The sequence below is a fragment of the Anabrus simplex genome, chromosome 3, assembly GCF_040414725.1.
Source record: "Anabrus simplex isolate iqAnaSimp1 chromosome 3, ASM4041472v1, whole genome shotgun sequence".
Lineage (NCBI taxonomy): Eukaryota > Metazoa > Arthropoda > Insecta > Orthoptera > Tettigoniidae > Anabrus > Anabrus simplex.
In genome coordinates, this window is record NC_090267.1 from 316,875,849 (window position 1) to 316,890,207 (window position 14,359).

Consider the following 14,359-nt stretch of genomic DNA (forward strand, 5'->3'; position numbering starts at 1 on the left):
CGCTTAAATGATAATATCACTGCAACTACTGGCACAGACGTTGTCAAACTTTCATAGAAATACTCAAAAATAATCATTTCAATGGAATGTGCTACATTACAGTAGAAAATATGAACTATGCACTATAAACTCACCTAGTAATTCTTACGGTGCGTCGGAACATTTACGTTTGTAATATTTACATCTGCTTATTGACTCGTATTACTATCACTAACTTCACTAAGCGCAGATAACTTATCCACATCACAAGATTCACAGGTAGAACTTTCCGATATATTATAATCTTCTTCACAATCACTATTCAGTAAAATATCCACGACTTCTCCATCGGGAATAGCCTCGCAAGTGCTCATGTTTACTCATTGAAAACTCATGACACCTCAATGCTATTTTCAATTTATGCGGCTAATCCCCTGAACATGACTCAAATACAGCAGAAGAAACTTCCTTTAGATATAAAGAATGATTGTAATGCCATCCGTGGAGTGTTTAACGTGCTACCTTTCCTTTACCATCGATAAAGTAAGACGCTGCATTACCCCGTCGATTCGACGGTTAGGTAAGCCGGTGGGTTAAAGCCCACTACCATCATGAATGAGACATTGAATTACTATCCAAAGAAAATGATGTTCGTTTAAGGACTTTTCTTGCTGTTTCCGGAGATGCCGAGTTGACGGAATTTTATGCTGCGGGACATCATTTACGTGACAGTTAACTTACCGACAAGAGTCTGACGTATTTAAGCACCTTCAAATATCGCCAGACTGAGCCCTGATTGAAACCTAGAAGACTAGCGCTCTGCCGTCTGAACCACTCAGCCTGACCAGTCCTGTTCCCTGAAATAAATGTGTCTACAATATCTACAACCAAACCAAACCAAACCAAACCAAACCAAACCAAACAACATGGCGCAACAGTCCCGAAGGTCCATGGCCTACCAAGCAACCGCTGCTCAGCCCGAAGACCTGCAGATAACGAGTTGTCGTGCGATCAGCCGTTGCTAACATCTACAACATACGATCATATATTCAAGGTAGACTTTCTTGATAATATTCCTTTAACTTGACCTCACAGATTACCATTACGTTGTGAACAGACAAAAGTTACGGATTACTTTTATCATTATTACTGTCTCTCGTTTGAGAGGATACTTTCTAGGATTTTATCAGATTTATTAAATCAAGTTAAGCCTTAAGCATTCTTTCGGTTATCGCAGCGAGTATGCATCTAATCTCTAATAACACATCAATTACCAGTATCTTAGCGGAGACAATAGGCGTACAGCATTCACAAAAGCCTGCAGATTTTCCAAGGCCATACATTGTTTACATTTACTGAGGTTCATACGATATAATTACTTATTTACCTACCTTCAAACATTTTTTCCCTTATCTACTTGAGTTATATGAAGGTTGGTAAGATCTAGGGACGTAGTTGCTTCCGGGAAAGTTGCTAGTATACTATTGATGAGATCCTGCAAGACTAATGCGGGAGGTTAACAGTAGCTCGTCCTATTATGAAATACTTTCACATGGACAAGATACGATAGGCCTATGTAATTCTCCGCTGTTAGGGTATAAATGATAGCTTTTCGTAATGCCCTAAGAAACTAGGCATTTCACTAAATGGAATGTCGAGACTACAGACGTGCAGCTGGACATCGAAGTCGAGTTTCCCCTGAGAAAGATCTCCCTTACCCAGTATGGAGTTCACTAAACCGACTAAGAGTTTCGGTCCCGAGATGTAGAACCAGTCTTCAGAAGTTGGGACTGCTATATCTGTGGGATCCAACGCAGTGTATTATACGACGTGGCGTCATCCAGAATCCGGCAAACCCGGGTTCGATTCTCGACTCTGCAAATAGTTTCAAACTGGTTTGAATTATATAATTCTTTATTACAGAAACTTGCTGACAATGAGCTGCTGTGTGCTGTGATTTCTCCCTGTAAACAGAACTTAAGAATATAATTTTACTTTTGTAATTTTCACCAATCCGTATTCGCTGTAAAAGTAAATTGAACACCACAAAATATTACTAAAGAGTATCAACAGTTAGTTGGCTACACTTGCAAAAAGTCCTACCATGTTTAACGCGGATCCACTTCATCTCTTTCGGCCTGAGCTTAGGTAGGAAATGTGCATATTTTCTATATTAATTTGTTTTATGTCGGGCAAGGATTCGTCACGAGTATCCTGTATATTAATGAAGATCCCACTTTCCACCACCTCAGAAAAAAATTATAAACTAAATTCGTGAAGACTGAAATCATGTATGAGGATTACAGCTGTTGGGATTGCTCCACTTCTTTAAGTTAGGAAGACAAGTGACCACCGAAGCTAAAAGAAAGGAATGAAAGAAAGAAAGAATGAAAGAAAGAAAGAAAGAAAGAACCTCACGGCTCGTTGTGCGACCACCACCCGCAATACCGTCGCCTCAGGTCGAGGAGAACTTCCCTTAGAATGTCACACACAGTGTTACCAGCTCAGTGGATTTTTCGCCAAATTTGGCGGATAAATTTTCTATTTAGCGGACAGCGGACTTCTTGACGGATTTTCGAACATCTTTTGGCGATTTTCAGTGATAACAATATCACCTTTCATCACCTGCAGTAAAAATAATAGAAAACGTACTACGGTATAATAGTGTACTCTACTTATTCCCATTGTATTGAACTTATTCTGCATACTACCACTCGTTTTCTAAATCAGCTCTGGCCCACAGCCTCAGTCAGAATTCGTTACAATATTTACTGTACTCTTGATGGCCCGGGTAGTGTCGTGCTTGTTAGCATGCTTTTTGACATTCGGTTCTTTTTGGTCCGTTAATATATCGAAGGAAAATGTTAAAAAGTAGTCAGATATTTCGTGCAGAGTGGTTAAATAATTAAACTTTAAAAGACTAGTTGGTTGAGCTTCCCAATGATCCCAAACATTGGCAGTGAGAAATTGTTTGACATTATTTCCTTCTGCACTTACCAAATAGCCAACGACCGTAGCCGTATTGAAACACCGGATCCCGTGAGATCTCCGAAGTTAAGCAACATTGGGCGTGGTCAAGAGTTGGATGGGTTGCCACGCGCTGTTGGTGAGGGGTAAGGGAATGGAGGAGCGGAAAGGAACTGGCCACCCTACCACACGTAAACTCCGGCTCAGGAACACCGGTGCGGAGGTTCGGACCAGCCTTAGGGCAGAATAACCCTTACCTACTTACCAAATACAATGAAAACAGTAATGAAAGTAAAAATAACTTTTGAAATATATTTGAAAATTTTCGTATGCGCTTTGCTGCTGTGAACTGCCAGCATGTATTACGAAAAAAAATAGTACCATGCGGGTTCCTATTCAACCACAGGACTTCAATCCAGCACATCCGCTTCAGAGCATATAGTGCGGGGAGGAGAAGATGATGAACTCCTGTTTTGAAACTGGTGGGTGTTGAGTTAATCTCTTTTATTAAAACAGCTAGTAAATGCTATTTTGCTTCAGTTCGAAATTTAGCGGATTTTCAACTAAAATTTAGTGAAAAGATTTACGGGTTCGCAACACTGCACACAAGCCCTCCTCGGCCTCCCAGAGACCAGTCACTAAATTGAAGGCTAAAACTACAGACGTGCAGTCGGATTTCAAAGTCGGGTTTGCCTAGAGAAAGACCTCCCTTACCCAATATGGAGTTCACTGAACCGCCTGCGAGTTGAGGTTCCGAAATGTAAAACTAATCTTCGGAAGTGGGCACTGCTACCTGTGGGATCCAACGCACCGCACGAACGTGGTGTCATCCAGAATCCGGAACATCTCTTTGTCTACAGCAGACCAGTTGATCCCAGCACTATTTTAGATCTGTCTGAAGATAGCGACAAAATCACTGCGGCTGCTAAATTTTGGAAATAACTGACCTGACCTGGACATTTAGTATTTTCGGATCACCAACAAAGGAACAAAGTCAGCGTTGAAATTCGATCCTCGGAACTTTTTTACACATAAATATATCATTTTTCAACAAAATCAGCTAAGAAATGTTAAATATGACAGAGAGATATTACCGTAAAGATGCTTCAGAAATATTGAGGACCCGTTGCAGATTGGTGTCTCTACTGTGTTGTTGTGTAAGGGCTCCTCAGCTGTACTCAAACAATATAATAACTTTGTAAACAGCTTGCAACAGTTGCATCTGTTATATAATTGCTGCAATTAAACCTCATCCAGCAAGTATTCCTTTTTTTATTTTTTGCAAAATACCTTTTATTGCTTGCTTTTTTCATACAAAGACTTCATTCTGGGTTACAGTGGTGAAGTTCTTCATATGAAGGTCAACAATATTATAAGAAATCCGTAGTTTACCGAGGTGATATGGTTCTTGAATGCATGTGCCAGATAACCAGCTATTGTGTAGAGTGAAATAGCTCGGCAAATGTTTAGAGATAAATCGTTGACGTGTTTCTAGTAAGAACCACTTTTTTCAGTCTTATCTTATCTTCTTGGGGGAAACTTGAAATTTCGTCCGTTCTGTAGGTATTAGTGAGCTACGATGAGAAACAACCGTCTGACAACGTTCCAGTTGTTATAAAGTGAGGGGTATGAATATAGATTTCTTAGTTCACCTAACTGGGCCATTTTAAGAGGCTGGTGGCATAGAACAGTTTAATGTTGATAATTATTATAACGATATACAGAAATGGCTTGACTTTAAAAATTCGCTTCTCTTCATGAGACCGCGATTCAAAGACGGTAGATTTAAAATTTGGCTTTGCTATCTTACGATTAGTTGCTTAAACCACCTCGACTAGGGCAGTCAACGTACGCAATGCATTTCTGCTAAAAAAATAACTACCACCACCACCTAAACGTAAAGTATAATCTATGATCATAGTCATTAAAATATGAAGGCTTTCACGGCCGGTGTCAATATAATAAAAATCTTCCGGGCTGTTATGCCGTGGTCCACTCCTCTCGCTTCTCCCAGACGTTTCGACTACTGCTGCGGTAGTCATCTTCTGTGGCGTCGTGTGCATACGCTCTCCTGTATCCCGCTGGCGACTGCTTTTTGACGTTTCGACTACTGCTGCGGTAGTCATCTTCTGTGGCGTCGTGTGGATACGCTCTCCTGTATCCCGCTGGCGCGTCGCCAGTCGCCAGCGGGATACAGGAGAGCGTATCCACACGACGCCACAGAAGATGACTACCGCAGCAGTAGTCGAAACGTCTGGGAGAAGCGAGAGGAGTGGACCACGGCATAACAGCCCGGAAGATTTTTATTATATGATCATAGTGTTTTACTTACTTGATGAGGTAGACAGTGACGACGAGGCTAGAGAACACAAGCCCTGCGTATTGCGCAGCCAGTGCGCTAGTTCCCAGCCCTTCGGCAGCATTCACGGAACTCTGCAGGTGTGTGACCCCCAGCGTCGCCGTGAAGTGCATCATGAAGACGACCCCAACCATCACAACATTTCGGATCATTCTTCTTTCCTCGCCTGGTGGGTAAAGTGGATCTTCCGAGTCCCTCTTCTTGGCTTTCTCATCGCTATAACTATTACTATTAATTGATCCATTGATTACTGATTGGTTTATGGAGTAATCCGTCAAATCTTTTTCGATGTTATTAACACTAAGTTTTAAATTGTTACCTAATACACGCCCAGTCAGGGAATTCAGATTTGTTTCTTGAGATTTTTCTTTTTTGGATGGAACATTGTTTTTAATATGGAAACTACCTAATGTGTAGTCATTGTTCTCACTTTTAGTCGACAGTGAATTTCTTTCAGTTGAGTTATCAGAAGGAATATTTTTTGTGTCCTCGTCGTGAGTTTCTTCGTTATATACGTACGCTGGATTACTTGAAGCCATTTTTCCAGAATGGTTCCTTTACACTAGTTCTTCATGAAACAATGCATCATTCCGTATAAAGAGGTTGTCGATATGTTGTGTTGGAGAGTTCAGAAATCTGAAAGCAAAAACAGAAAAATGAAATTTAGACCTATTTAAACATCTTATTGGTCTTTTTTTTTTTTACAATTTGTTTTACGTCCCACCGGCACAGAAGAGGTCTTATGGGGATAGAAAAGGCCTAGGAGTGGGAAGGAAGCGACCATGTCCTTAATTAAGGTACAGCCCAAGAATTTGCATGGTGTGAAAATGGGAAACCACGAAAAACCATCTTCAGGGCTGCCGACAGTGGGGTTCGAACACACTATCTTCCGAATGAAACTTATTATCGGTCTTCTCATATAGAATCCGATAATGATGTTTCTGCTTGAGACATATCGTCGGATATTGTCGTTCCTGGTTGGAACTATATCATTACATTTGTGGTGATACGGTGTCCGTTCAGGTACCTGCAATTAATTAGGTTAGGATTGGATAGTAAAATGGCTGCGAACTGAACGGGATGGTCTGAGTTTTCCCAAAAATCTCACCAGGATGCCAGAGCCTGATTTAATGTGAATATCATTCTAATTGGAATTTATTCTCTATTTCAATCAATTTTTAACCAAATAAAGATAATTGGTACATTTAAGCGTTTTAGACACATTCATCATAAGCTCGATTTTGATAATAATTGGTATATTTCTCCCTCCACAGAGTCAGTTATATTATACCACCCATTCATCCTTACGCCATTTGCGTTATGTAGGTCATGCACACTTCATTCCAAATTGTGGCAGTTTTTAATGAACAGGTTTAATCGGAGAAATGTGTAGATTGTATGCAATAGAAAAAAACAGCTTGTAGTTTTCTACGCGACCATTGATAGTTTGATTATAACCATGGAACCCTTCAGTTTTAAGTGTAATCTGAATCATTTCAAACATCCTAACTGAATTGTCCAGGATTCGAATTAGGTTTACGACGACAGTGATATAGGAAATACTGAGCTCGATAGCTGCAGTCGCTTAAGTGCGGCCAGTATCCAGTATTCGGGAGATAGTTGGTTCGAACCCCACTGTCGGCAGCCCTGAAGATGGTTTTCCGTGGTTTCCCATTTTCACACCAGGCAAATGCTGGGGCTGTACCTTAATTAAGACCACGGCCGCTTCCTTCCCACTCCTAGCCCTTTCCTGTCCCATCGTTGCCATAAGACCTATCTGTGTCGGTGCGACGTAAAGCAACAAGCAAATATATATATAGGAAATGGCTAGGGATGGGAACGAAGTAACCGCAGCCTTATCTAAGATACAAGATCAACATTAGCCTGGTGTGAATATAGGGAACAAGCGAAAAAATCTTCAGGGCTGCCGAGGGTGGGATTCAAACCCACCACTTCCAGAATATAAGCTCACGGTTACACAGCTCATAATGCGCAGCCATTTCGCTCGGTGATTGCACGTGAGACCATGTTCTAAACCTCATATTGGGATTTACATCATTCAACCTTTCCTCATAATGACAAAGCATTACAGTTTTGAATTGCTGTAGAATGTGAGCATTCCAGATTAAATTTTAGGCACCGGGACTCAGACCTCAGATTTCCAAATTGATACGCTTCCAGTGCTGGCATGTAACATAAGTTTACAAACTCACTCACAATGGGTGTGGTGTGTACTTACACATCTGAGAAGCACAATGGAAAAATACAGTTATAATAGAAGATCTAGTTTACAAACTTGTTGATTCAGTTCCAGGCTTGGTAAAATTGCATCATACTTCTGAATATGAACTTCAACTTGAGATGATCGGGTAGTGCAATCGGTTATACACTCGCCTTCTCTGCTCAAGGTTGCAGGATTGAACATCAGAGAAGTCATTTAGCATTTATGAGCGCTTAAATGAGGGAGAGTCTCCTTTCAGAGAAGTCTTGGTCTTCTGGTACCATCTGGTACCATTTTCGCGCCATGCAAATGCAAGATCTGTGCGTTAATTAAGACGCGATCACTGGTTTCCTAGTCCTTTCCTATCCCATCGTCTACGAAAAAATTTATCTCAGTTAGTGTGGTATTAAATGTCTAGCAATAATAATAATAATAATAATAATAATAATAATAATAATAACAATAATAATAATAATAATAGTACCGGGAGGTACACCTCAACCCCGCAAATTTAAAAGAAGAGCCTTAAAGAACGCTATCTCTCATACAAATCTTGAAACAGCTACGGCACAAAGTTGTGACACTGACCAGAAGTTGTCACCATTGAATTATGGAGTAATTGTGTTATTGTGAAGTTGCCTAAACTGTCTGTATTTATTGGTTTTGTTGTGGTTTACGTCTCGAAGTTGGAAATTTTTTCCATAGATGTCGGTACAAAAAACTGAGGTAACTGGTGCAAGGTAAAAGAAATAATGACACAAAACTTCTTTAAATAATTAAGTTTTCTCCACTAAATTAACTTTCATTTATTTTGTTATTTCAAGGTTTCCAACACTTCTTTCTCATTCCGCCAGTTTTTGAATCTGGCCAATCACTAATTTTCTGTAAATATTTTTCAGCCAATCACTGGCTTCTTATAGGTTTTTGGTTTACCCAATAAAATGAGAGGGTGTGTCCGGATTTATTTCAGAAGCCTCTCGAACCATCCCCTCGGGAATATCAGCTGCGGCCTTTTCAGGCTACCTTGTCTTTTGATCGCCGTATTTCTGAGAGAGTGTGTGTTAAGACAGGAGGCGGAGCGCTTCATTCTACGCCAGGCAGTTCAACAGCCAATGTAATGGCCACCAGTCATCTCTCTCTGTAGCTACCTCCGCAGGCTCAAAGGAGGGACAGGTTCGAATTTCTAACTATGTAACCTCCTGTTTTCTAAAATGTAAATTTTCATTCGGCTAATGTAAAATTTCATAAAGTCTTAAACTGTAAATCGGGGAAAGAGAGTGCGTTACCCTCTCGAGTTCCCCTTCAACTTAGTTTGAGGTGACCACGATTTTGTAACTGTTTCTCTTTTCTGTAAAGAGTTTAATTAATCTTCATTCTAGTCACCTCATTAGCTTGAGATTAGCCTCTGCATCATCGGGCCGAGAGTCCAATTAGGATGTAATTTTCTAGGAGCTCAAGTGTACTCCTTCATTCATTTTGTGTTCGGGCCAGTAATTTAACCTGTTTTTCTTTTCCAGGAAGGCCCAGTAGTTTGGGTACTAGTTACCCCTGTGTACTAAGTTGTAATATTGCAAGTTGGGCCTAGAGAGGCCAGAAATTCGTAAGATTTTTGTAAGACATTGCGAGCGCAGTCTCCTTGGTTAATGTTGGAGAGCATGTAAGCTCTTTTCTGATATTTCTGTAATACTGAGGGGGCCTTTGGAAGGCCGTATTTGTAACATTTGGAGCAAGGCGCTCTTGTTTTGGGAGATTTCTCCTGGTCTATGTAAACGCTAATTGGCGATATGGTAAAGTTGGAAATTCGGGGCTTGAAGCCCAAATCGGTTAAAGTCGCTATTCTTGGGTTTTCCAATTCTTGTATCAAGATTGTTATTGTACCTGATCTTTCTTTTATTCGCCTAGTGAAGAAGCTTGTTAAGTTTGAAATTTGAAAAGAAATATAACCTTCAATTTTAATCTTTGATATAGTAGATACACTCATTCCACCCAGCACCTTCTTTCACCTCTTTCTGCTCCACACCCCAAAACACGATAATAATAATAATAATAATAATAATAATAATAATAATAATAATAATAATAATAATAATAATAATAAGGAAGAGTAATATATTGTATTATTACTTTCTAATATTTCCAAGTCATTCTAAATGCCATATATATTCTATTTTTTGTGGCTGAGTCAGCAGTCTTTGTAATGGAGGTTGTGGAGCTGTAAGCTTTCTTTAGGGAGGTACTGGGATCGAACCGCACCGTGGAGGCCCTGGAAGTGGTTTTGCGATGTGTTGAATTTTCACTCCACTCAAATACTGAGGCTGTACTTATCTAACCAATCCTACGGCTTTCCTATCCCAAAGTCATGGAAAACTTGTGACTATGTGCGACGTGAAACCATTATCTCCTTCTTCATCGTGATTTTCTTGCGCCGAATTCCCCACGTGCTGGTGGGGTCACGGGAGTGAATTTTGTTGCACCTTTTAACTTAGACCTGTTCCACGGCCCGATGGTTCTCCTTGTACCAACCTTATATGGACGGTTATATTCCCTATTGCATTATTCTGTGTGGGGTGGTAGTCTAGTGTGTAGTATGTATATGAAGAGATGTGTATTGAGACAAACACTAATACTTATTCGCCAAGTCAGATGAATCAACAAGACGCGGCTAAAATCTCTGACCCGGCTGGAAATCAAATCCGTGACACCTTGAACCGAAGGCCACAATGTTGACATTTCAGCCAAAGTGCCGGGCGATAACGGACTATCAGAAGAAGAAATCAGTGCGCTGAAGTAATCTACATACTTTTCCACTTCTCTTGGTGCAAAACACCGGGATTAGGTCGTTTGTCATCATCTTAGTCAGTTCGCGCCTGGGAACGATTGCTTAGCTCCAAAATGAGGCCATGGCGTGCGTGACAAGTCGAGTTACAACTATAGTCGATCACAGTCCATTAACAGAAGGCCACGTAGCTGGTTGATTGATAGTGATTGAGTTTCTGGTTCAAATCACGACCCAAGTATAATGCGATTGTCCTGTAACCACCCTGTTCAGCGGATGTTCCCTGTGGTAAATATTCAGTGAGTTTTTGTAGCCGATAATCAGAAATCCTTGTGCGTCCTAATGAAACCTGCCACTGACTGCTGCTCGGATAATTAATTGCTTAGCTTTTGAACCAGTGATCAGCAGAGTGATAATCTGCTCCGTGTTCCAAGTCTACATGGGGAATCTGTGATGGATATCTATGAAGTAATTTAGTGCATTAATATGCATTCCACCTCACTGAAATAGTCCTTCGATATACAGTAACTGTACGGATCATTCATTCTATGATTAGCGAATTGATTGTATGGTTAACAATTCTTCATAACAGAGACTGAAAATAGCATGATAGTATCTAGATGTACAAACAGAAGAATGTCCGACTCGTTGGCTGAATGGTCAGCGTACTGGCCTTCGGTTCACAGGGTCCCGGGTTCGATTCCTAGCCGGGTCGGGTAATTTAACCTTCATTGGTTAATGTCAATGGCCCGGGGGCTGGGTGTTCGTGCTGTCCCAACATCCCTGCAACTCACACACCACACATAACACTATCCTCCACCACAATAACACGCAGTTCCCTAGACATGGCAGATGCCGTCCACCCTCATCGGAGGGTCTGCCTTACAAGGGTTGCACTCGGCTAGAAATAGCCACACAAAATTATTCTTATTAATATAAAAATGTCAACATTGATATGAGGAAAGTTCTGGATTGGTAGCCGACCCCATGATGTAGGTGTAGCGTACCTTCGTATTTCGTGGGTCCCGGGGTCGGTTCCCGGCAAGGTCAGGAATTTTTTACCTGAATCTGAAGGTTAGGTCTAGGTCTACTCAGCCTACGTGATTACAACTGAGGAGCTATCTGACTGTGAAAAGGCGGCCCCGGTCTAGAAATCAAAGGATAATGGCTGACAGGATTCGCATTGCTGACCACATGACACCTCGTAATCTGCAGGCCTTCTGGTTGATCAGCGGTCGCTTTGTAGGCCATGGCCCTTCGGGACTGTTGTGCCACGGGGCTCGGTTTCGCTTTTTCTGTATTGGTAGTTACAAAAAGAAAATGGACATATTACACTGCCCACTAGGCAAGACAATGAGATTCAAATAGTGATCGGTTCACGTATGCTACGAGTAAAGCAGCTGCCAGATTCTACGTGTAGCTAAAATGTATTACGAAACAGTGAAAAAATGTGGGGGTTGGACATTTTACAGACAATGTTAGTAATGTCAGCTCAGTGAAAATTATCCGGGCCATTGCAGATTTTTTATCAAAATCATAACTTTATACCTAGGTATATAAAAATGAAATGTCTTTGCACCTGTATTCCGAAGCGACATCACGTCTAAACCACCAGGTGGAATTTCATGACATGTAGGCCAAATGTTCTCAGAGGCAACTTCCACGTGACTATATTTTAATTCAAAATTTGACCTGAAACTAATCAGTTTTGCGAAATTATTTGCAAATATTTGCATAATAGCTTAAAATGAAAAAGGTTCAGTTCCTTTCTTGATCAGTACGCCAAAACAGAACCAGTTGAGCTCAAATTTGGTTTAGATGTAACTCATATATTCAGTTCGAACTCAAGCATATTCTGATTTGTTTAGTATTCAACTACTTCGAAATAGCGGATATTAATTCATAGGTGTTTGCTGACTATGAACGTATGTTTTCTGCTGAAACCTAAGTAATGGGATAATTGTTACTTCTGTCACAAAATATAGCCCAAAATATGTAGGCCTATTTTAATTTCAGTTTTCTAAATAGAAATGCAAATACATTTTCTTCAACACTTTAACGGTCATCTGGGAAATTACGAATTTACGAGTTATGGTACGCGTTCCAGAACACCTGGTGACCTAGCGCTATTCGAATGGACAGTTTTCGTTGGACATTTTTAAAAGTCTGTAAGTGCACAGATTCATTCATACCTCACTAGCTGGCAACAATTTACTGTGCGCAAACCCCAAGGAATCCACCAAACACACCTTTTTAAAGGACAGTGTTTGTGGTTTTGAGAGTTTTAGACTGGCTTCATGTTGTACAACTAATGACTCTTCTCATTAAAGGTTAACATTCTTCCAGAAAGTGTTGCTTCCCACCCACTGTAGCATAGGCATTTACTCGTGAAACCTTCTGAACAGGATAGCTTTAAGAACAAACATTTAACAACCGACAATATCCTTACACGTCTCACCTATGAATACGCTTTGCGAGAAGCGTGTGCAGTTCAACACTTTAAATGATCCTGCAGAACATCATGCATTGCTTTTATTAAATCGCAAAATCATATTCTGTTTTGAAAGAATTCGTACATAACTCTCAGGAGCTATTAATGTGTCTCTGGTTCTACTACTCTAACGAACGTCGATCATTGTTAGAATGAACATTGGGATTATCGAAGTGTGGATTTCATTTCGTCATCGTGGAATTTATGAAATCTGGAAAACAAGCAGTGGCAACATATGCATACATACAGAACCATTTGATGTAATTTAGGGCCACGATACCTATACAGGCTTCCAAAGTATCCCCCCTTCAACATGTTGCACCCCTTGGCAGATGTGTGGGAGGTGCAGGACACTTATAGCAGTGCCACTACTGTTGATGTGCGCGACGGAGCACCCTAGCATTTGAAATAGGGTGTCTCGTGTATTGAAAGGTTTCTTACACAGAGATTACCTTAGTTGGGGATCAAATTGAAGTTATGAGGACTCAAGTCCGGTGAATAGGGTGGATACTCCGGGACCTACCATCTCCACTGTGCCAACAATTCACTCATAGGAGCACAAGTGGCCGTTGTCATCCACCAGAATTAACGTAGTATTTTATGATGTAAGCTGGTGGAGGATGGTTCTACATTAAGTGAATTCGTACGTACGTAAATGTGCAACTTCTTTTCTTTTCCTGGTACATGAATATCCCTGAAACAAGTTTTCATGTTTCATATTATGAAAATAATTTTCCGTTCATGTGATAGAGACGTGAATGTTTGCTACGTACGGTAGATGGAAATTAATTCACTCTAAGGCACGCATTATCCGAAGTGTAAAAGGACGGGGTCAAAACTGTGGCTACAACGATAGGTATAGGTTAGTAAAGCCAAGCCCTGAAGGGCTTTGGAGAACGGGAATTAATATCTTCCACTATCCGTAACCTCGGCACTAAATGGAATAGAGTTGATAGCCTTACGCTTGCCCACCTTTGCTTTAAGGAATTAACCTGATTATAATTTCTGATGTAAAGCGAGTGAATATCACGGTTAAATTCGCCTCCAGAAGTGTAAATACCGTTCTTATATTTCTCCACTTCCTGACCGTGAAATCGAGTCTGTATTTACCTTCTAACCTAGGCAGTCCCAAGTTGTAAGCTGATCTACATCATTCCATGTTAAGTACAATCAAACGCCACGATAATAAATTTAAAGTCGCCCAGTAATACTTCAATTACGTCCAACTCCGTAACGTAACTCCCGTCCGCGAATGACCGCACTGGATTCCCGTCACAGCCAAAAATTTAGGAATGGCAGGAGGGCTGTTATGAGGTGAGGAAAGAGGCACAGAGGTACCTGCAGGTCACTTGTATTGGGAGTGTGCCTGACGAAAGCTGTACCACATTGAAGAACATGTGGACACGAGAGTTTACGTCTAAGTTTACTTCAATTGTAGCGGAATCACAGAATTAGTGCAAACATAAAATGCTCAAGATAATCAATAATAATAATAATAATAATAATAATAATAATAATAATAATAATAATAATAATAATAATAATAATAATAATAATAATAATAGT

The 14,359-nt window shown here is 40.5% G+C and overlaps 1 protein-coding gene across 2 annotated transcripts in view; it reads right to left on the reverse strand.

Moving 5' to 3' along the window:
• LOC136867269 (UNC93-like protein) overlaps window positions 1-14,359 on the reverse strand; it is a 95,824-nt gene that overhangs the window by 31,684 nt on the left and 49,781 nt on the right. For both annotated transcript variants that reach the window (XM_067144415.2, XM_068227064.1), the window contains exon 2: window positions 5,279-5,941. In XM_067144415.2, coding sequence (XP_067000516.2) covers window positions 5,279-5,844 — 566 coding nt within the window. In that variant the 5' untranslated portion in view covers window positions 5,845-5,941. The remainder of the gene's footprint in view (window positions 1-5,278; window positions 5,942-14,359) is intronic.